We start from the raw sequence: 22,266 nt of genomic DNA, 5'->3' as shown, positions 1-22,266 counted from the left end.
GACTGAGAAATAATACTGTTCTTATTACGTTTAATTAAGATTCAGTGACTGAGACACATCTGATTGTGATGTTACAAATTATTTTCTACCATCCAGGTGAAGGCATGCACCAGTGTGGGTTGTTCAGTGTCTGGGATGTCCCAGAGCTTTCGTACCCTCCCAGCTCCCCCTGAAGGTGTTCCTGCGCCTCACCCTTATTCAGACACCCCCACCTCTGTTCTCTTGTCCTGGGGGGCACCAGAGTTGAGCAATGGACCGCTGGAGCGGTGAGAGATATCGCCATTTTTCACAATTGTTTCCGCTCATTTCTCAAAACAGTCTTAACTTTCTCAAAACTGTAAGTGCCAGTTGTCGCAACTGTTCCATTGAACATTACCACCTAACATTTCATTCATGTTTCAAAACCTGAGTTTTTTGGTAGTAAACTGACCAATGCCACCAAAATGAAAAGTTGTTCTATCATCGTATGACCCATACTACTCAAAATGTTTAGCTGTTTTTTAACCGTGACAGTCAACCCTGCAAGGAAGAATGTCACTTTGTTTCACTGAAGGCTGTCATTTAATTGTGCTGAGCATTAGATTCAGATTTCAGCAGTAGGTAAAAGTTTACTAGTAAAGGTCAGTAATGTGCAGTAAGAAAAATTATATGCCATTTGTGTGTATTTGCTAAATTTAAACTCATTTCAAAGAGGTGATCCACTGAGTTTACTACACCTGTGATTACATTTACTGTGAAGAGAAAATTCACCTTTGAGCTTATATATCAAAAATATGCCACAAAATGACCTCCATGTGATTCCTTGTTCATTACTGTCACCTAACAGCTCATTAGCCATCACTACATGTCATAGATGTTTATGGAGTATATGTCTGATAGATTTTGATGATTGAATGGATCATTTTGCATGTGATGGCTCAGACGATGAAAGAATGTTTAGAAGTTGAGAGTTTCACTAAAAATCATCTCATCGGTTTTGATCAGCAAGCTATATGCAAGTGGTTATTGTTCAAATTTGTTGACAATTATACTTACTCATTTGAACACATGCTAAAATGTGTGCCAATTGCTTGAATGAATGAGAAATCTTACTCAGTTGTAAAACAACATACTGGTCGTTCAGACATTTGAACTTAATTTTTTGAAATTCTGATTTGAGAATTGAGCCAAAAGGAAATGAAGAAAAACTGTCACATAAATGGACTTCAGTCCCTCTGTGGTATGTTCTGTGTATAAACTCCATTGTGTACTGTGCTGAGTGCAGATGGCTGATTGAGCGCAGAGTTGCTGGGACCAAACAAGTCTCCACAGTGGGCCATCTCCCACCAGACCCTCCTCCTCTGTCCTTCCTGGACTCTTCATCAGCTCTCAGTCCATGGACTAGTTACCAGTATCGACTTGTGCTCCATAATCAGGCTGGCAACACCACAGGTAAGTCTGACCAGGAGGTGTGAATGTTGTATTTTACACACAGCTTTACAGAATTCACCAATTTGTGTCATACTTACATAACTTTCTCCCTTCACTGTTTCACAGTAGGATCTTTAAGCATATATTGTTACCTACTTGCAGGGCCCTGGGTCAACATCACCACCAGACCCTCGCGGCCAGCTGGTCTCAGTCCACCGAGGGTAAAGGTCTTGGGGCCAGAGTCACTTCAGGTATGGGCACCGTTTTTTAGCTGACTTTTCATAGATCTCTAAGAGCTATGAGAAGAGGCTGAAGCACATGAATATAATCCAAATCAGTCATACTGCTACTGATGGTGAATTACAATATCTCTTATTACAGGGGGAGGTTTTAGAATCTCAAAATGAGCTTTTGGAATTTAAAAAAGTTTCTTTAAATGGAGAAAATACACAAAGATGCAGTGCAACTTTCTGAGAATCTCTTCAGTTACTCAGAGTAGAAAAGACAAAGCAATGTCACACTGATTCCTCTGTCTCTGCGTCTTGGGATTTAATGAGAAAGAAAAGCGTTCAACTCAAGGTCCCCTTCAGAAAATGGGAGGGGCTGTGACCCTGTCTGAGGCAGCTTCCTTCCTGTCGGCCATTTTGAAGGAGGGGCCAGAGTTAAGTTCCACTACTGGCTAATCCCACATCAAGGCCTATCAAGGAAAGCCACTGAAACAATATTGTATGCATGCACACACACACACAGACGCACGCACACACACACATGCTCTCACAGCCCTGCACTAATGCTAACTGCAGAAAAATGCTAATGCCTGTCATCATTTCAGAACCGCCCCTGTCATCTCTGCAGCAGCATAGCTTTAGGGGTCACAGGTCCGAGAAGGAAAGTGTTCCTTCCTGGTTGTTGCTAATTGGACAGACAGGCAGGCTGCTTCCTGGTTACCAATTGACCTTGACAACACAGAGAGGATTTTGAATATCTCCATTCATTCTCTAAATAGTTTTTTTTACTTCTCAAGGTATTCTCTCTCTCTTAAACAATATCCTATTTTCTGCTCAGTTTACTTGTTTTGCCCGTGTTCTTCTGGTCAGACTGAGTGTCTGCTTTTCTGATATTAGGATGGTATGCAAATTTGTATTGAACTATGATGGTAAAAAGAGATCTCTGTAATGATGCAAAATGAGATAACAAAAAATCGAATGCTTGAGACGGTAACCGTAATGCAACACCAACAGCAGCAAAATTAATTTTCCACAATTTTCAACATCATACAACCCCACATCAAATAATCAAATCAAAATCAAATAATCCAAAATATATTTTTTTTATCATGCTGAATTAAGGCATATTAATAAACTGTAATGAATTTAACCAGCAAGTTGATTTTGGACATTTTATAGATCTGTGCCCACCATAGCTACCATAATTTTCACTTTTTAACCAGAAATCACTAAAAAGAAAACTCACCGGACTCGACAATTTGTTTGCAGGATGACAAAATAACTTTACCTAAATCTGTGAGTGGGAATATTGATGCATGTTTGAATAAATTGTAGAATTGTATTTCCAGCTGCAGCGGTTGGCACTCTCTCTGTGCCTTTGAGTTCTTTCTGATTATAATAGCATAGATGCACAAAGACACACACAAACACCATGTCCTTACACACACACACACACACACACACCTATTCTCTCTCACTACCAACTTTATCATCTGTCTGTCGCTCTCACTCATATGCACATAAACACATACACACACACACACACACACACACACACACACACACACACACACACACACACACACACACACACACACACACACACACCCCGCACATACTGTACTGGCCTTAGCCCCAGTGCTCTGTGTCAGCCCAGGGTCTCTGCTGTCTTCACCATCTCCAGATTACATCAGGCTATTCAATCTGTAAATGACTTCCACCACAAAGCACACCCAACACGCACTTTGGGAAATGAGCTACCTAACTCAACATGACCCTGCCCATATGTGGTTGTGTGTGTGTGTGTGTGTGTGTGTGTGTGTGTGTGTGTGTGTGTGTGTGTGTGTGTGTGTGTGTGTGTGTGTGTCCTGTATCACCTCACAGTGTCACTTGTTCAATGAATATCAAGGTTGCATGAGAAATAATTATTCTTGACGTTCATTCATAATACTCTCATCAACATTGTCCACTTAATCACCTCAACTCATAAGTCTCAACAAGCTGTGAACTGATCAGTTATTCTACATGACAGTTTGTGTCTGTCAGTGTGTTAGAGCACAGAGTACACGAGCACAGGTGTGTGCATGTGCATGCATGCAGATTTGTTAAATTTAGATGTAACTGTGTGTTTGTATGTGAATGTATAAAGTTAATGTTGATTGTATAGACATCTGTAATTCAAATGTGTAGAGTTGTGTGTGTGTTTGTGAGTACTACCAGTGTGTATCACCGTTTGTGTGTGTGCCAGTTACCTTCATCTTTACTCTGAAATGCTGACAGACTGAACTGTTTCCAAATCAGATGCAGTGCTCAACAACAGCAAGCTTTTGTTTTTGCATGCAGCAATTCCATTACCAGCCGTTTTCATTATTTTAGCATGGTGTTTGTGCATGTGCGCGTGTTTGTGTGTGTGTTTGTGCGTAGCCTGTTTTAAATTTGATGAAAGGAATCTTCTGCTTGAGTCAAAGTCAGGTTATCTTTCCCCACAAGAGAGCTGAACACACACACCCACCCACACACACACACCCAGTGACCATCCTAACAGTGTACATTCACGTACCCAGGTGACAATGTATGCACACATGGATGCTACCAACATAATAGCAGTGGCAGCACTCAACTGACCACACATGTGCTCAGACTCTGATGCAGATATGCGTTTGTATGAGCAAACACTGCACGCGCGCGCACACACACACACACACACACACACACACACACACACATGCACACACGCTATGCCATGACTTCCTGTAGTTCATCCATCTAAAAGCTTTCTGCTGTCCTCAGCATGCTGAGAACATTCAGCATGCCCAGCCAACCAATGAGATGACTTTTCTGGGATAATGACAGGACAGTAAGAAAGGATCCAGTGAAGTGAGGCCTTTTGTTTTTTCTGAATATTGTATTTTAAACAGAGCCTAAGTCCACCACACTTGTGTTTCAGGTCACATGGTCTCCTCCTCTTATTCCCAATGGAGAAATCCACAGCTATGAGATCCGCCTCCCAGAACCGCGCATCTTCCATGACAGTGGAAATGCTTCTGAGCTCAACATCACAATAACAGACCTCATCCCATACACGAACTACAGTGTCACTGTGTTGGCGTGTTCCATGGGTGGCGGACATGTTGGAGGATGTACAGAAAGCCACCCAACTCCAGCTACCACATTACCTACAAGCCCGGAAGGCCTTGAACCACTGTCCGTAGTGGCAGTCAGTGAGTCTTTCCTGGCCGTTTCCTGGCAACCACCAAGATGGCCCAATGGACCGAACATCAGGTAACATGGATATTATACACAAACCATGACTTAATTATTGTGAGTCTTAATCCTTGTACACACCTTGTGCCACCTTGCCGGATATGCCAAATCCATTTTTTGTCATGTCCACATTATATCCAGATTGATTTTAGAGGGTCTGGACAGCAGAAAACCAAATGAAGTGTGTTTTTTCTTCCCAAATCAGATCCAAGTCACTTTTGGAGGTGGTTTGAAATGAAATTCCAATTGGATTTCAACAGAAACATCTCAGTCTGGCGGCTCAAATCTGATTTCGAAGTGCCTTTTTGGTCACTCACAACATGAACATGATGAAAACATCAAATCTAGAGTGACAGAGTGCATCAGAGCAGCTCTGCAGAATCCATGCTGCTACTAGCAGAGAGGACAACACAGAGAACAACAGTCTGTGGACAGATGCTGAAATAAATTTTATGCTGGCACTTTTGGAGGAGGTTTCCGTACGTGCTTTCTCCATTTTTCATGCTTCCACATTGGAAAGCTGTAGATAGGTTGGTGATGTCTGGACATACAAATGTGATCTGATCACTTGCAAATAACAGTGTGGACAGTCTGTCCTAAGATCTGTTTTGAGAAATAAATCTGATTTGCCTCCACAAAGCTTTTGACCACTGTGCTTTGGTGGCATTCCATATTGCTGCTTAGTGCAAGTTGAGAGTATATTGGTAAGACACTGACATGATGAACATCCACCATCACAAACAAATTTGCAATCAAAACTGCAATCAACTTGCTGGTGACCAGTAGGACCACTAATGCAAAAAGATTCTAGAGGAATTTTAATTACAAGAGGAATTTTAATTAACAAGTGCTTCAGAACAAAATTTGCTTCACTGTATTCACGTTACTTTTCCCAGTAATGCAGTAGTGTAAAACACTACTGATGTTGTTAAGTGTATTATATTGACTGACGTAGTGAAAATTGTGTCAACATGTTGCACATAACATTTGGACAGAATTGTTTTACATTAAATTAATGTGTGTCATTATCTACTGGGGAAAATGTGTGTACGCATGGAAAGTTCATAAAAATGGCAGATGGGCGATGATACATTGCGCTTAAGTGAAAACACTTTCATTATTCATAGAATTTACATACATGAGATGAAATTTTATGAAAATTTCATTTCACAATTATAGTGGCCAAAATTGTCATGGTCATCAGTGTTATCATGGTAAATTTAAAATTAGGGATGCACTGATGCCACTTTTTTTTCAGACCGAGTACAAGTACTTACATTTGGATACTTGCCAATACCGAGTACCGATATGACTTATTGGACAGTGGTGGCTGCAGTCTACAGATGCACTGTGCATTTATTTCAGTTTTACATGGACTTTTGATCTCAATGATTTGAAATGGCATCATGTCCTTTACGATATGAGTGTTTTCACTGATGCAAAACAAACCGATGTTGCTGCTGCACCTGCGTCTGGGAAACTGCTGTTCACTTTGTTTGATGCTGGACAAAATTTACAGTTAGTTTTTAAAAGAATGATAATCAAACATGGTTTGTATGGTATTTAAAATTTGAAAGGGTAATGCCAATTGTCTGGAATTTTATTGTGGTATATTGTGAAAGCAGTAATCATTTCATGCCCAATGAAAACACACATATGCCCATAAACTGTACATAGTGTCCAGGTTATATTTACCTGTTCACAGCAGACTTCTAAACACGATTTGATCAACATTTCCACTATGAATCTGTCATGCATAACTGATTTTAAAATCTAGAATCAGAACTAAAGAAAATTGCTTTTGTTTCTTTCTGATGGTTATAGAAATTTAACCAAATGAAAGAAAAGTAAGAAGCAAAAAGTTTTGTAATAGTTCTCTCTTTAATACAGATCAAACAATAAAATCTAATACTGGTTATAAAGAGCTAATATATGTGGAGCCCTTCTGTGTTAATCATAACTTTACATAATTTGAATCAACTCTCTTGTTTTTATGCATTTGCTGTAGCCTAAAGTTAGAAACCAAGCAGCCAACACTCTACAGATCTGCAGCATGTTGTTATCGAGAGACACATGCTGGAGATTTTCAGTTGTTGTCGAAAAACGGAAGCAAATGAGGAAATAGGAACACGTTAGCAAGCTGCTAACATGAGTGCCCTGGTAATGAGCTAAGTGTTGTGCATTTTTTAATCAGTGTTTTCTCAGTCCTAATGCACATTCTGGTCTGTTTTGTTCTGTCCTGTTCTACTCTGTCGGAGATTAGGCCTAAAATAAAGGTCCATTTTCCTGGCAGGCAATTAAAATGCATGAGCCCGTCTCTCTGTTCTGCTCTGCTCAGCTCTGTGTGTTTGTCTAAGTGGGTTGGTTAAAAGGCGGCATTAAGCCCTTCTCTTCTGATTACAGCAGAAATTAGCATCACTGTGGGGAGAGGAAAACACAAACCCTGCAGAAAAAAAAAACAACAGAGGGAGGGGCGTTGGGAGGGAGGGGTGAGATACAGTGGACGGAAAAGAATAGAGATGATGAAAAACAGCAGAAGAGGAGGAAATGAGCGATAAGGAGAAGAGTCAGTTGAAAACTGTGTGTCTTTCCATGTGGGTGTATGTGCTCATAATCGCGCAGTTGTGAACACGTGTGGTGTGTTAATGCATTCCTAAACATCCAACCATGTGTGTGTGTTTTCTTTTATTCAAATTTCCCCTTCAGATACAAGTTGCTCAGACGTAAAACCCACCAGCCCCTGGCCATCGCCACGGTCCCCACGGTAACAGCCGTGTCCCCTCCCCCCTCTGAAGATCTCCATCGCTGGCTCCATGTTTACTCCGGCACCAAATTGTTCTACCAAGATAAAGGCCTAAGCAGGTGAGATTACTGAAATGAGCTCTAGAGCAAACGCCGGCGCCGCAGCAAACCGTGTGTGCAGAGCCGATCGGCGAGCTGCCGCTGATGCCGATCTTTTAATACCGCTCAAAGATACATTAAGCAAATATCCCAAAGAATTAAATTGTTTTTCACACAGCGTCCCCTAATCTCACTTTGGCACTTGGTGGAAGCAATTTTTTTTTTCCCTGTGCTTGCTAAACGGCTCTGGGTGTACTCTTTTCGGGTTTGTGTCTCAACTGTGCTTTATTCAAGCAGTAAACTGACAAACTTTTGAGCATGTCAGCACTTTGCTGGATTTTTTTATTGATGTCCTAGAAAGTGCTTTATGACAGAGTAATTTGTATGTGTTTAGTACAAGTCATCATATTAGCAGAACCAACTTTAACTTTAGAGTAAATAAATACATGCAGAAGGCATGAATGAATGATGAATGAAAGGTCTCATAGAGCATCTGTCTTTTGGGTTGGTGTGTTGGTTTACGGTTTAAGTCAGTATTTGCGGCAGGGATCCTAAAAAAGATGAAGAATCTTATGTGAGAAGCTCACTAAAACCCAACATATCTATGTCATATACTTTGATGAGGAGATGCCTCCAACAAATGAGAGTACACACAAGAACACAGAGGAATGCTGACTGATTTTTCCAAATGCATCTCTTTGCTATTTGTGTCCAAATAGTATCCGAAGATGATTAGGCATACTTAACAGAGCTCATGGTGAGTCAAATTAAAATGCTTACCATGGCATATTTAAAAAAGTTGCAAATGAAGTGTCCCTTTGAAAATATTGAGTTTAGGATATAATAAACCCATTACTAACAAAATCTGATACTTCATTCCCGCTCTCCTTCTTTTATTTCTATCTGAGGCTGCGTTACAGTGATCAACAGGGCTAATAGCTAATTATATGGGAATATCAACCTTTACAAACCTCCTCTAATTATTAATTATGCATTGTGAGGCTATAAACTAACCCTTAGTTTTAAAACAACATTTCAAGACTGTCAGAAACTTGCATACAAACCTCAATCACATATATTATAACATTAACATAACTTGCATACAAATAAATTATTGAATTAACATACAGATCAAAAGAAGTATACTTTGAAAAATCATGAAACATTAGCAAAATAACAACACAACAAAACACTAGTGTGTCCGATTGATGATAATATGTGTAGCTGAGAGGGGAGAAATGAAGGAGTGGTCTGCCCGTTCACCACTGCGCTTACTGCGCCGAGAGCTTTGTTGAGTGTGGCTCCAGTGATGTAATGACCCTTCTTTCTTTTATAGCTTCTTTGACTTGCACCAAGATATTAGCATTTGTTATTTTTTATTGCCCAAGCTATTATTGAATGATTGATGGAAGAAACTACTTGTTTTTACAGCCCTTTATTCAGAATCTTGAAGATATTACAAGGCAGCAGTAGCAGTTTTTTAACTTATAAGGAAGGTCAAACATCTTGTAGTGCTCTGATCAAAAACAGCATTATTATCTCTCAACAGATTCACCCGTTACCAGTACCAGTTAGTGGTCTATAATGACGTGGGCTACACCTCAGGAGAGATTGTTACTGCAGTGACCATGGGGGGGGTTCCTCACCACCCTCCGTCTCTGTCTGCCCACGCCATCAATCACACTGCGGTGCAGGTCAACTGGACACCACCCTGTAAGATTACCCTCTCTCTTAAACACACACACTCAAACACACATACAGTCTGAAGAGCAAAGCTCTTTCATTGTCATATATTCAATGAGGATTGCTCTGTGACTTGACAGTTCACCAGAAAAGTGAAAATAAAGACTCAAGATTATATTTTTTTCAGCTGCCCCCTTACTCTTCTCTCTCTCTCTTTGTGTCTTTCTCAGCTCTGCAAAATCTACAGGGAGAGGTGGAGTCTTACTTTCTGACAATAGAGTCTGCCCAGTCAAGTCAAATCTTGGCTCTCCCTGCTGAGGTCATCTCCACAGTGATTAGTGACCTTTGGCCCAGTACCACATACCTGGTGTCATTACAGGTGTCCAATGGAGCACATAATACAACAAAGGCAGGAGTTAACGTCACCACAGAGGATGGAGGTATGTGTATAGTGGAGATATTTACAACAATCTTACGACAACAATCTATCAATCAACAATCAGATTTTTTGGTTAATAATACATCCCAGTGACAGCAGAATAATGACAACATTAGAAGGTATACGAGGGTAATTCAAAAAGTTCTGAGACAAATTGAAAAAAAACTTTATTTATGAAAGATACAAAATTATTTTTCAACATAAGATCCACTTAACTCAATACACTTCTGCAAGCGATGTTTCCACCGAGAAATTCCTTCTTGATAGAATTCTGGAGCTTGTCTAGTCAACCAGGTCACAACCTCCCTCTTCGCTGGACTTAAGTATGGACTGAAATCTTGTTCCTTTCAAATGTTCCTTCAACTTTGGAAATACGGCTCTAGAAGGTGAAGAGTCTCCATAAACATTTTGCAAAGCTTCAATGATTTCTGTAGGTTTCCATTGAAGTTTTGTTAGAAATTTGATGTTTGCTCGAACTTCAAATTGGCTCATTTTGGACGGTCAAAAAAGTTGGTTTTGTAATATGTAACCTGGAACATTGAATAACAAAGTTAGAATGCTGTAACTTGTCAAATTTGTTTATAAGTCATCAGTGGTACGATTCAAGGTCATTTTGTTACACTATTTTGACTCAGTTTGAATTTATGTCATTTGTCTTAGAACTTTTTGAATGCCCCTCGTAGTTGGTGGGTGAGGTCTCACACAATCCTGATGGGTCATGAATGAGGTTTGAGATGGATTTCTTGTTTCAATCTATGCTTCTTTTTTTTTCCTCTGATAAAATCCTGCACAAAAAAATCCATTCAAAACTAGACATTAGTTATAGTCTTTGTCACCTTGGTTTAAATTTGTCAACACAGCAAGCATGTTCATCAGGGACATCTACATGACTGTGAGACAATTGCTTGTTGTCTTCGTATTGTAATGCCTATTCTGAACTTCTTAAATCTTGCCCTTAACAAATACCACACATATAATTATTAAAAAAAAAACAAAAAAAACGAATGACACTGATAAAAATAAACATTTTAAAATGTTTATTACAGTCAAAGCTAAAGTGAAACAAGAAAACCCACTCTTGAAACTAAGTGAAACTACACTGAATTGAAAACAAAAATTAAAGACAAAAACAATTAAAGATACAAAACTCTAATAATTCTGTTGTGCACATACAATATGTGTATATAAGTGTGTGATGTGTGTGAATTCAGTATGTACAACAGAGGTGTGTGTGTTAATGTGTATTTCTCTGCAACTCTTGTTCTTCAGAGAAGATGTTAAAGACTTCATGTAGTGAGGCATGAAATCAATACAAAGTGTGTGTGTGTGTGTGTGTGTGTGTGTGTGTGTGTGTGTGTGTGTGTGTGTGTGTGTGTGTGTGTGTGTGTGTGTGTGTGTGTGTGTGTGAGGCAGATTTAAGGTGCTGTAAAATGCTTGCTGGCATCACATGTAGACAAACACATGCAGTCTGCACACACAGCCATACACACAAACATGACAGTAAACATGGCTGTTCCCATGTCTCATGCAGTTTATTATTACTATACTTTACAAAACAGTTAGAATCACTTCATCCACAAAGTTGGATTAGATACTCTGTAATTCAATGACATTATTACGATATACCTCCTTAATAGAGCCTCATCTGTTCTCGCAGCTTTAGCGGGCTCTGCATAATCTGTTAATATTTGTAAAATGAACAACTGAGACTCTTTTATCAGGATGTAAAATCTGGAGATTTGAGAGGATGTATTAAGTAGAGGTATATCAGTTCTCTGATTTGCTGGTATTTCCCTTTTTCTGTCTTTAGCTATGAACTGCACAGGCTATCCAACTGTCATCACGACTTTTCTCTCCATTTCCCTCTCCAGCTCTGAGTCTCTCAGCATTTAAGGGTTATCTTTCAAATCACTTCATGTAATCATATGTCAGAGGCCGCTCATTCTGTCTGTTGTTTTCTTTCTTTCACCATTTCCCTCTCCGTCCCTCTTTCTGGCCATTTCTGTCTTTTTTTTTTCCTCCGTCACAGTTCTCTTTCTTTTTTAGTATAATCATATGTCAGAGGCCTCTCTCTTTCTCTCTAATCTGAGCAGTATAATAAAAAGTGCATTAAAAACATTAGAAAATCATTAGGTGCTAAAGGCAAAGCACGGCTCGTTTAACTGAGAGGGCTCTGGAGGTAATTTCATTATTTTACAGCCATAAGAGTGCACACACACACACCCACACCCACACACACACACCAAGGCCAAATATATTTCAACTAATGCAGCTCAACCCTACCAACCATCCTAACATGGCCTGCAATCTATAGGGCAATGCTAACATCAGAACTAATTGGCAAGAAAAATCTGTGTGCGAGTCTGTGTGTGTGTGTGTGTGTGTGTGTGTGTGTGTATGAGTGAAAGGGGCTCAGTGTGCAGTATTGCGTTGATAATGTCGTCCTGCAGTAAATGAAATGTAGAGCAGTAGGTTGGGTTTAGGTAAGTGCATTGGAAGCAAATGAATTGGGTTAACTTTTCTTAGCTGAGTGCATTTTCACTTAGAATAATAGATGGAGTCTGTATGATTACCTGTCTCTCTCTCTCGCTCTCTCTCTCCCACACACACACACACACACTCACACCTCATATCCTCTTCCTTTGTGTTTGGCTCTCTCACATTTCTGTTAACAACTTGATCCATTATCAGTTAAATTAAGAATAATCTATGGTCATTCTCCCACTCTTTCATAGATTATTTCTTATTTGTTTATTTATTTTTACTTATTTATTTATTTGCTTATGTTTCCTCTATTCATTTCCCATGTCCTCTCCTGTAGCCATTCACTCCTTCCTTCTGCCTCCATTTGTAACTAAATTGTTACAATGTACAAGGTAGATGATTTTTTAACATTATACAAAACAGGGTTGTGAAACAAGATTACGTCAGTTCCAAAAAAAAACATTAAAACCATATACAGTAGATTGATTGAATAAACAATAAATCATAGAAACAAATGAAACAAACTGTTTTGCACAGTGGACTGATGATGGTGAATTAAACAGTTACAAACAGGAGTATGTGCACACATCCATCCCAGAGAAGGGCAGGTGCTGAAATATTGAAATAAAATAGTGAAATAAACAAATTAACTGCTTGCACACTGCAGGGCTCCAATCCCCACTTGTCTAATCCACCAAAGTAGCGATGTTTTGAGCACCGCTCTTCATCAGATTCATCAGACTCAAACTTCATTAGAATTAAGCAGTTGAAGCAAGTAGAAGCTGCTCTTCAGTCTGGAGGTACAGCTTTGGATACTTCTGTCCTCCAAGTCCTCCTGTCTTGGGCCAGGCACATCCCATGGTAGTTGGTGATGTTTCCAATCAGGATGCTTTCTATAATACAATACCACCTGTACATTAATGCAGTTCAATTCAATTGTATTTGTGTAATGGTAAATCATAACAAGTTATCTCAGGGCACTTTTCAAATAGAGTATCTCTAGACTGCAGTCTTTATCAACCCAGTTGTTGTCATGTCAGAAACCTCGAGCAGATCCAGGCTCTTTATTTATGGTGGGTGCCATCCGCCAGAACCAGAGAGAAAGAGGAGGAGGGTGAGGAGGGAGGCAGAAGGAAGAAGAACATGCAGTAGCACCATGCAACTTTCTAAAGATTCAGTCAGTCATTCATTTGTTATTAATCACCACAGGACTTTTAGTTTATTATCACTGTAATTTATGACACTGAAAGAGAGAGAGAGAAAGGATATTATAGGACAACAAAGAATGGTATAACTTGTCTCTGAGAAAGATTCACTACAGATCACTTATAAGACAGTAATGCAGAATCAATTTATTATTCTAAGTGAAAATGCACTTGGCTAAGAGAAGTTAACCCAGTTCATTTGCTGCCAATGCACTTATCTAAACCCAGCTCACTGCTCTACATTTCATTTACCGCTAGATAGCATTATGAACGCAATACTGCACACACGAACGGACGCACAGGTGGTCCCCCCCCCCCGCCAACACACAGACTCACAGTCGCCCTATGCACACCGACACATAGTCTCTTTGTCGTGCTGTACAGACAGTCGCGTGCCTTAAAGCTTTGTGTGTGTATCTCTGTGTTTTTCCCTTTCTCACACTAACTCACACATATACACTGCTTGATTGAAGGTTGGTTAAAAGTGTTGATGTTTAATCTCTGAAGAGTTTGTCAGTGCAGCTACTAAACTTTGAAAGCAGCTTGTATGATATTCATAAAAGATGCCCAGATTAAGACTGTTGTATATCTATTATAGAATGTTATTAGTGCATACTGGGGACCTCATAGTAACAACACACAACATGGCCACGGCCCATTTGTCCAGACATTTTTTTCTGACCTTTATAAGGCTGGCACATTACAAGTGCCTCAAAAATCACACCACTATTCCCGTCTTATGCAGCTTATATAACTACAACTACCAAGGCAGTTCATATGAAAGTGTGCCTTTTCAAAGAGCATTGATTGATTTTTTTTTATTCATCAGAATATTCAGACTTTGGAATTAAAATGTCAAACAATAAATAAAATAAATTTAAAAAACACTCAAGCAAAGCAGTAAATGAAATGTAGCAATATTGAGATCATGTCCATATATTGTGCAATAAGTCAAAAAGGTAATTATTGTGAAAGGCCTAACCATATCTCATATTTTCAACCAGCAAAGTGTTTTGTTGTTCTTTAAGACTTAAACGATTTGGGGTCTTTGTTCACAAATGTGTCGTCCAAAGAGCCAGAAGGGATGTCCGCTCCAGAAGTGGTTCCAGTTAACAGCAGCACAGTACGTGTGCTCTGGTTCCCTCCTCTACGGCCCAATGGAGCAGTTACTGGTTACTACATCTATGTTAATGACCGTCTTCATGGCAGTGTGGACAACAGCTCAGGATCCTACCTGCTGGGGGACCTGCTGCCTTTCACTGTCTACAATGTGCAGGTACACAAACTAACAAATGATGACATGCACACACAAGCACACAAATATGTGCCTTATGTTTTTTGCCTGGTGTGTGTTTTTGTGTATTTCAGGTGGGGGTGTGTACTGTGTATGCATGTGTGCGGAGTAATGTTACTCAGACGACTACTGTGGAGGACTTGCCTGCTGACCTGGCCACACCACAGGCACAAGTAATGAGTCCCAGGTAATACAGAGGTTTACTGCAAATATGTTTTTCTGTTAATCTTCACCTTTCTGTATAATTCCCTCAAAGCACAAGCAGACACAAGCAGCTTGCTTCTGCTGGTTTATTAAAGGCCTCAATCCACATCCACTGTGAAAACTAAATATACAAATACAGACTTCAAAATACCTATTACCTGTCCAAAATAAAACAATGTATAAATAACAAATGGATCTCTTAATTTTAACATTGATCTCAGAAAAAGTAAACAAACTATATAAATAATAATACTGGCAACAATTGGATTCTGTTCTCACGACTATTTTTCTGAATGAAAATATTTCGTCTTAACCATTTTTAGAATGTTTTAGAGTGTTGTTCCCGGTTCATGAAACATTATGGCCTTTGATTGGAGTGTTGTAATTGATAATGTTTATTGGCAGCACAAAAGGTTGGTTTGCATGTTTCACACAGAATCAATACAGCTGGCACTAACAGAGTAAACAGCAGAGCTATTTTTTGTCTTGTGCAACAGGATTGCATGAAAATTTGATTTTACTCAGGACTAATAACTTAGATATCAACAGAGAATAACATTATACAGCTGTTGTTATTTTATAATTTTATTACATAATTTCAGTTGTACTTTAAGCCAAAGCCACACTACGTGATTTTAGCCTTGATTTACCACTCAACGGCAAATTCTGGATATCACAGACAGCCCCCGATCAGAGCCAAATCGCACCCAAGAGTGAGGATTGTGATGTATGAACTGTTCAGAGGCGCGACCCAGAGCACGGCAGGAGCTCACTGACGACTTGCTGATGTCAAGACAGATATCAAGCAGGTTAAATATCTGGTCATGTCAGGGATAACTTGAGGAGTCATGCAGCAGTTACAGCCAGTGAGAGCACACATGGGTTTGGACCAGACACAGCAGACTTGGCTGAGAGCTGCAGATACAGGCTGAAGAGAAGAGTCGAGAGGGAGACAGAGGAGTGAGAGATGGAAGAGCAGCAGACAGAAAAGCCCAATATAGAACTACTATAACTTATATATATATTTATATCTGAAAATGAGCAAAAGGTTATTAAAATGTTGCAGTGGCTTTAAAGTTATAAAGTCATCAAAACAGGCTTCACCTCCATCAGCAGTGACGCAGCACTGTGGAGACAGATAGGTCTGACTGTGGGAGACAACACATCCTGCACACCGATGCTTCAGTCTTACTAATCTAATGTCACTTCTGATGTGTGTTTTCATGACAAAATGTATTTTCAGAGGTCTGACAGCTTTGAAAGTCATGTAGTGTGACTAAAGGATTAACAGCAGATTCTGTGGACTGCAGCTATTCTCATGACTGTAAAACCTACAACCTTTGAAGACATTTTGATTGTTTCATGTGTTCATCTTCAGTATCAAGACTGAAATATCAAATATAGTATTTTAGCATGCACTGATGTATTCTGACTACATAATGTAAAGCTGCTTTGTAACAGCTTCCAAAATGAATAAAACATGAAGGTAAACTGATATTTTATTTGCAGTCAGTTAAATTTAGTGACGTTTAAAAATTTCTGCTTCACATATTTGACTAAAATTGCCATGTTGCAAATCTTACACTCGCAGACGAAGTGGTGATTTGTGGCTTTATTTTCTGTCTGGGAGACTGTAAGTTGTAACTCTGTGAGTGTTACTACACAGGTCTCCCCCCTGCCAAAGATGTCAGACATAAAAAAGAAGAAAATCAATAGTGAGAAGTGTATAAAGATACACACACCCTGACACTGTAACTCAACTTTGTCAGGCGTTGACCATGCATGAATGCATGAGTGTGCCGGGGTATGACAAAGTTTTCATGTGTCTCCCAGTTGTGCGAACGGAGTGTGAAGAAGAACATACGCCCCATTTGTCCCTCTGTCTCTCTCTGTTTGTCAGGGTGGTGAGGTTGGACTGGTCACGTCCAGGCAGACCCAGCGGGATCATGCTGGGCTATGAGGTCTTAAGACGGACCCTGAGGTCATGTGCCATTGGGTCGACAGAGGTCCCGTCCTCTGCGGGAGAAGAGTCAGGAGGTGCAGGGGGTGTAAGGTTCACATGTTTCTACCTGCAGTGTCCTGCCAGTCATGATGTGTGTGGGACGTCCTGCTTCCATCCTGACACTGAGGTGATTATGTTCTAGTCATTTTGTGCTCAATTTATCTGTTCTGTATGAATGTAAATGTATGGCGGGTGGACGCAAATGATTATGGATACTAAGAATGGTGTTTTTTAGAGAGTAATATTCCTCCTCTTTTCTGCTTTGCGATGTTTTTATCTTTTTTCTGCTACAATCCTCTCCACCCTGCCCTTTTCACCTGAATCCAATAACCTCTTTCAACTAGAATTTAATGAGTAATCATTAAACCCTTCACTGTACAACAACAACAACAACAATGTGTAAAACAAGATTGAAGTCCCGGGTCTTTGCTTTGGCTGCTCATCTGAAGTGCAGAATACATTTCTGCTGTGTATTCCCTCAGGATATTAGTCACCAGACCCACAGACACAAATACACTCTCTCACATTTCCTCTTCTGAGTGCACACTATGCATGTGCGATGCACGCTCATCCTCTCAATGATTAATTTCTCTAAACAGATTAACTTGTCATCTGCATTCACTTCCATCCTTGTGTCATTGAATGCCAGCCAAGTTGCCACGATGAAACCACCCGCCATACATTTACCTGCACAACAGCGCCCGTAGGCACATGCAAACCCACTCTCATGTAACTTGAAAAAGACCAAGAAGAAGAGATGAGAGATGATATGATATGCTCTGAGTTTTATGTTCAAACTGATAAAAAGTCACAAAGAAACTGGATTTCATTAGTGTTTGACATCTGTAATAACGTACACAGCAAATAATTTTCTCTATAAGTCAACATTATAAAAGACATCCATAAAACTGTTGACAGGACACAACAAACTCCAAACAATGTCAATTAGGACTCTTAATATAATGATTTTTTGATCCATGGAGGTTTTATATTTGTAAAACTTGTGTGTGTTTTTCTTAACATAGTCTGTCACATGTGCATGTAACTACATGTCATCCAGGTTTGCTGCAGTGGAGTATTGTACACGAAGAAACCACATCATCATTGCTGTGAGGGAAGTTACCTGAGTCTGAGTAATTCCTCCAATCCGGTGTGCTGCAATGGCAATCTTCTCCCAGAGCTCCCTGACCACCAGTGCTGTGGAGGATACTATGTTCATGTAAAGTCCAGTGAGTTTCGAATCGCTTCGTATGTTTACACTTACATGAGATTTGCTCTTTTCTACTTGACTGGAGTTTGCCCTTTCCCATGTCGTTCAAGTGTCTCCTTCATCTGTCCTTGTCTTTGTAGATGAGAACTGCTGTCTGGACCACTTACAGGGCCGGGTCTCAGTGGGGCTGGGTGACAGCTGCTGTGGGGGGGTTCCTTACTCCACGAGTGGTGGCCAGCTCTGCTGTAGTGGGAGCCTTCATGATGGCTATGGGGTCCAATGCTGTGGAGCTCAGATTGTAGATGATACACTGGTGTGCTGCGGTGATACTGAGAGGGGAAAAGTACACACATATGTCCCAGGTGAGTGAAGGAAACCCATAAATACATAGGTCCACTGTTGGTAGAATATTTTCATATTTCAATAAGACAGACAGAATGAAAAGATTATGCGCTGAAATAAAACAATAGTTTGAATTATTTGATGTGGGGTTGTATATGATACTTATTGATAGTCAATGTCTTACCTGTAGTAGATGGCCGTCAACACGCCCCCACTTTGGAGAGGCAGAGAGGAGTACTAGCATGGTAAGCAATATACTGCTGTGGACAAGGTCAGCAGTAAAACTGTGTTTTAGCCAGTTAAAAAAGGCCTACCTAAAAAACTTCACCTTAACTGTGTACTCTATTTAGAATATTTGCACCAATTTACCTTGTGATCCAAGAGCCTTTTCTGATGGGAAACTGCCTTTACATAAATAACCACGTTCCTTTGATGAAAACGGTAATTTTACCTTGCAGAACGTAGGAGTTGCTGGTCTACTGCTGCCTCAAACAATAAGTTTGTTTGTGTTATTACGTGACTTTGATATTTTAAAGGGTTGCTTTGGATTCACAAAAGTCAACACAACACAAAAATAATGGATTGAGGCAGCAGTGGGTCAGCAACTCCTATGTTTTGCAGGGTAAATTACAGGTTTTGCTTAAGGAGTCTGGTTGCTTTGGAGAGAGCGATATTTTATGTATATAAGAGCATTTCTCTGTCAGAAAAGGCTGTCTGGTGAAGGTTAAGTAGTGGAAATAGTCTAAATATAGCATACACTCAGTAACTTATCCTCTTAAGTTTTTGCCCAACAATGAAAGCAAACTTTGGGCTGCAGAACCTTCTGGATAGAAAACAGTTTTGTCTCGAGAAAAACCTTTATTGTAAATTCCAATGAAAAAAAGGTAATTTTTTCAATAAACTACTTAGTCTGTCCCAAACAGGAATTTGTTTCCTGGTGATGACTATGGAGGGAAAAGCTAGAAAATGATAGAAGAGAGTAGAGTGAAACAGTTGAGGTAGACACATGGTACAGGAACGTGGGGTCGTTTCCCTTTCTTCCTCTCCCGCAGTGTCCCAAAGCACCCGGATACCATGGCACAGATGGGACCGTGCGTGCGTGTGTGTGTGGGTGTGTGTGTGGGGCTGTGGGTGTATGTGTGTGTCATTAGACATCTTTGTCATGGCAGATGATGATGAAACACACTCGGGATGGCACCGTTGAGGGCACTGCCAAGCACACAGCAGGACAAATACACACTCATTCTCTCTCCCTCACACAAACACATACACATACACACACTTTCACACATATAAACATATTACATGCACCCACACATACACACAAACACACACACAGAGTCAACAGGGTGCCCTCGGCAGGGTTCGCTTAGTGTTGAGTGCCAAAGACAGACACGTGGACTCTATTCATCACACATAAACAATGGCCCCATATGGACAGGCCTATAGCACTCCATTAGCCTACCCACAAACACACAGACACACACTGACACACACAAGATCCCTACATAAAAAATATTTGCATGCTGACCAAAAAAAGTTGCAGAAAAGCAATACTTTCTTCCATATTTTATTTCATGGCTGTAACTTGTTACACTCCCTATTTTCTTCCTTTCTTTTTTCCACCATGCCTTTTCATGAAGTTGTTACTAAGTTTAAAGAATTCTCACTCACAAACTTTGATGTCAGGTACAGATTAATTCCTGTTAGTTTGTTTTGATGTGTAATTTGAGAGTATTTTACTCCATCACATTGTTACTTGGTTCATCTCATCTGTTTCCTTTCCTCCTCCACTAAATCCCCTTTTCTCTTCCAACTGAGGGAGCTATATGGTCATCCTTCATCTGAGGTGGCCTCCCAATGAGTGCATATGCTCCCCACCTCCTCTTCCTCTCCATCTCCTTCTTTTATTTATTTCACATCTCCTCTTCTCCTTTGTCATGCTCTTTGTTACTTTCCATCACCTTGTTTCTCCACCTCTTCTGCTTCTTCCTCTGGGCTCTTGCTCCTCCTCTCTCCTTCCACCACCTTTTCTTTCTCTTCTCCTCTTCACCCTACCCTTTCACCCTCCCTTCCTTTATGTGCCCCCTTCCCATCCACTCATCCGTCATTAGCGTTAGCTTCCCCATTGAGAACATATGGTATGATGGATCGTAGGGCTAGCGGCGCTAGCAAGGCTAAGGGCCATTTGCCGGGTGCACTGCGCTGTCGGGGAGCCCTGGGGCCGGCTATGCAACCTCGACCCCACACGTCTGTTTCAAGACACTCACATTCACACACACAACATGCACACAGCAACACCTATTATAGGATAGGCTACTTAACCTTGGCACCACTCAGTCTCATTGCATATGATACAGTTGATATGCAGTTCTATTATACCTTCAAATCAGTTGCATCATAAAATTAATACAAAATATAATAAAATGCAAAGTAAGAGACAGAAAACTACAAAATAAGGTGCAGTTTATTACAAATAATAGAATACATTTGGTGAAGCATTTACATGTGACAAAAAAAGCAAAATTAAAATGAAGAAAGAAAGACAGGAAGAAAGAAAGCACATTGTAAAATGAGCACCAAATGGAAAAACTGGAGAAAAAAAAACAGAAAGAGAGAAAAAAAACAGGAGAGAGAACAGAAGAGTGGTGAAGAGCTAGATGGAGCAGATTAAAGGAGGAGTGAAGGGTATCCCATTGTGCCCAGCTGATAGACTAGGTTAGGCTGATGTGATTATGGGGTCCCTGAAGTGCGATCTATCACACATTACCGTCCACACTGTCAACAACCATACACACACACTGCAGGGGAACAGCAATGCCAGGAGACAGCCGTCTGGCAACAGATACACGTACCGGCTTGCATGCACATGTGCACACGTAGATACACACACGCACATCCACACAGAAACATAACCACACACACTCACAAGACAACATGCATGTGTATACACACAGAAATCCATGCACATGTACACCGGTCCAAAAATATGCAACACACAATGGCATGAGCACTCACACACACACGTGTGCGTGCTCAAGGCTGGACAGTTTGAAAGAGAAAAGATGTTTTTTCAGGTAAAATAGAATCAGGGCCAGAAATATTAGCTCACCCAACCTGTCTTAGGGAAACACAAGAAATAAATACACAGCTGAGCCACTGGTCAACGTTGTCTTCTAAACGTTTCTTTTATTTCAATTTCATTCAAAAACATGAGCAAATAAGCTGGTATTTTCTTCCTCTATATAGCTTTAGGTTGGTATCATTCCTGCCCACTCAACACCCACCCAGTTAAGTTTCAACTGTATTTGTGATGACTTGATGGAGACTTTTCTTTTTTCCTCTTTTATTTGTTTCCTGGGTTGTTAAAGTCAGTCAGTTATGAGAGATGAAGCACAAATTTTCCTTATAGTGCAAATGTGCACCAGGACTTTATGAATAGTCTGTTGTTTGGCTGTAGAAAACTTGTTATTTCGATAAGGCTGCCATTATGAGCCTTTAAAATGTATGTTTGCATTTAAAGTTGCTGAGAGTTGGATTTGTAATTTCCGACTCAGGCAACCCCCAGTATTGGCATCAAAAAAAAGATATTGTAGAAGATAGCCATTTATACAGCCTCTCTAGCAGAAATCTAGCTTTGTTAATTAGATTGCTCTAAACT

The 22,266-nt window shown here is 40.2% G+C and overlaps 1 protein-coding gene across 1 annotated transcript in view; it reads left to right on the top strand.

The window, feature by feature from the left end:
- ush2a (Usher syndrome 2A (autosomal recessive, mild)) overlaps positions 1-22,266 on the top strand; it is a 247,658-nt gene that overhangs the window by 143,471 nt on the left and 81,921 nt on the right. Inside the window, exons 50-61 of the mRNA XM_084719301.1 lie at positions 97-266; positions 1,265-1,431; positions 1,573-1,661; positions 4,585-4,919; positions 7,608-7,763; positions 9,292-9,455; positions 9,656-9,865; positions 14,627-14,829; positions 14,922-15,034; positions 16,952-17,180; positions 18,114-18,282; positions 18,404-18,625. Coding sequence (XP_084575427.1) covers positions 97-266; positions 1,265-1,431; positions 1,573-1,661; positions 4,585-4,919; positions 7,608-7,763; positions 9,292-9,455; positions 9,656-9,865; positions 14,627-14,829; positions 14,922-15,034; positions 16,952-17,180; positions 18,114-18,282; positions 18,404-18,625 — 2,227 coding nt within the window. The remainder of the gene's footprint in view (positions 1-96; positions 267-1,264; positions 1,432-1,572; positions 1,662-4,584; positions 4,920-7,607; positions 7,764-9,291; positions 9,456-9,655; positions 9,866-14,626; positions 14,830-14,921; positions 15,035-16,951; positions 17,181-18,113; positions 18,283-18,403; positions 18,626-22,266) is intronic.

This window comes from Lutjanus erythropterus, chromosome 1, assembly GCF_056507025.1.
Source record: "Lutjanus erythropterus isolate fLutEry1 chromosome 1, fLutEry1.hap2, whole genome shotgun sequence".
In the NCBI taxonomy this organism is placed as follows: domain Eukaryota; kingdom Metazoa; phylum Chordata; class Actinopteri; order Lutjaniformes; family Lutjanidae; genus Lutjanus; species Lutjanus erythropterus.
The sequence above is the reverse complement of the archived record's forward strand: the minus strand, read 5'-3'. Positions and strand labels throughout refer to the sequence as shown.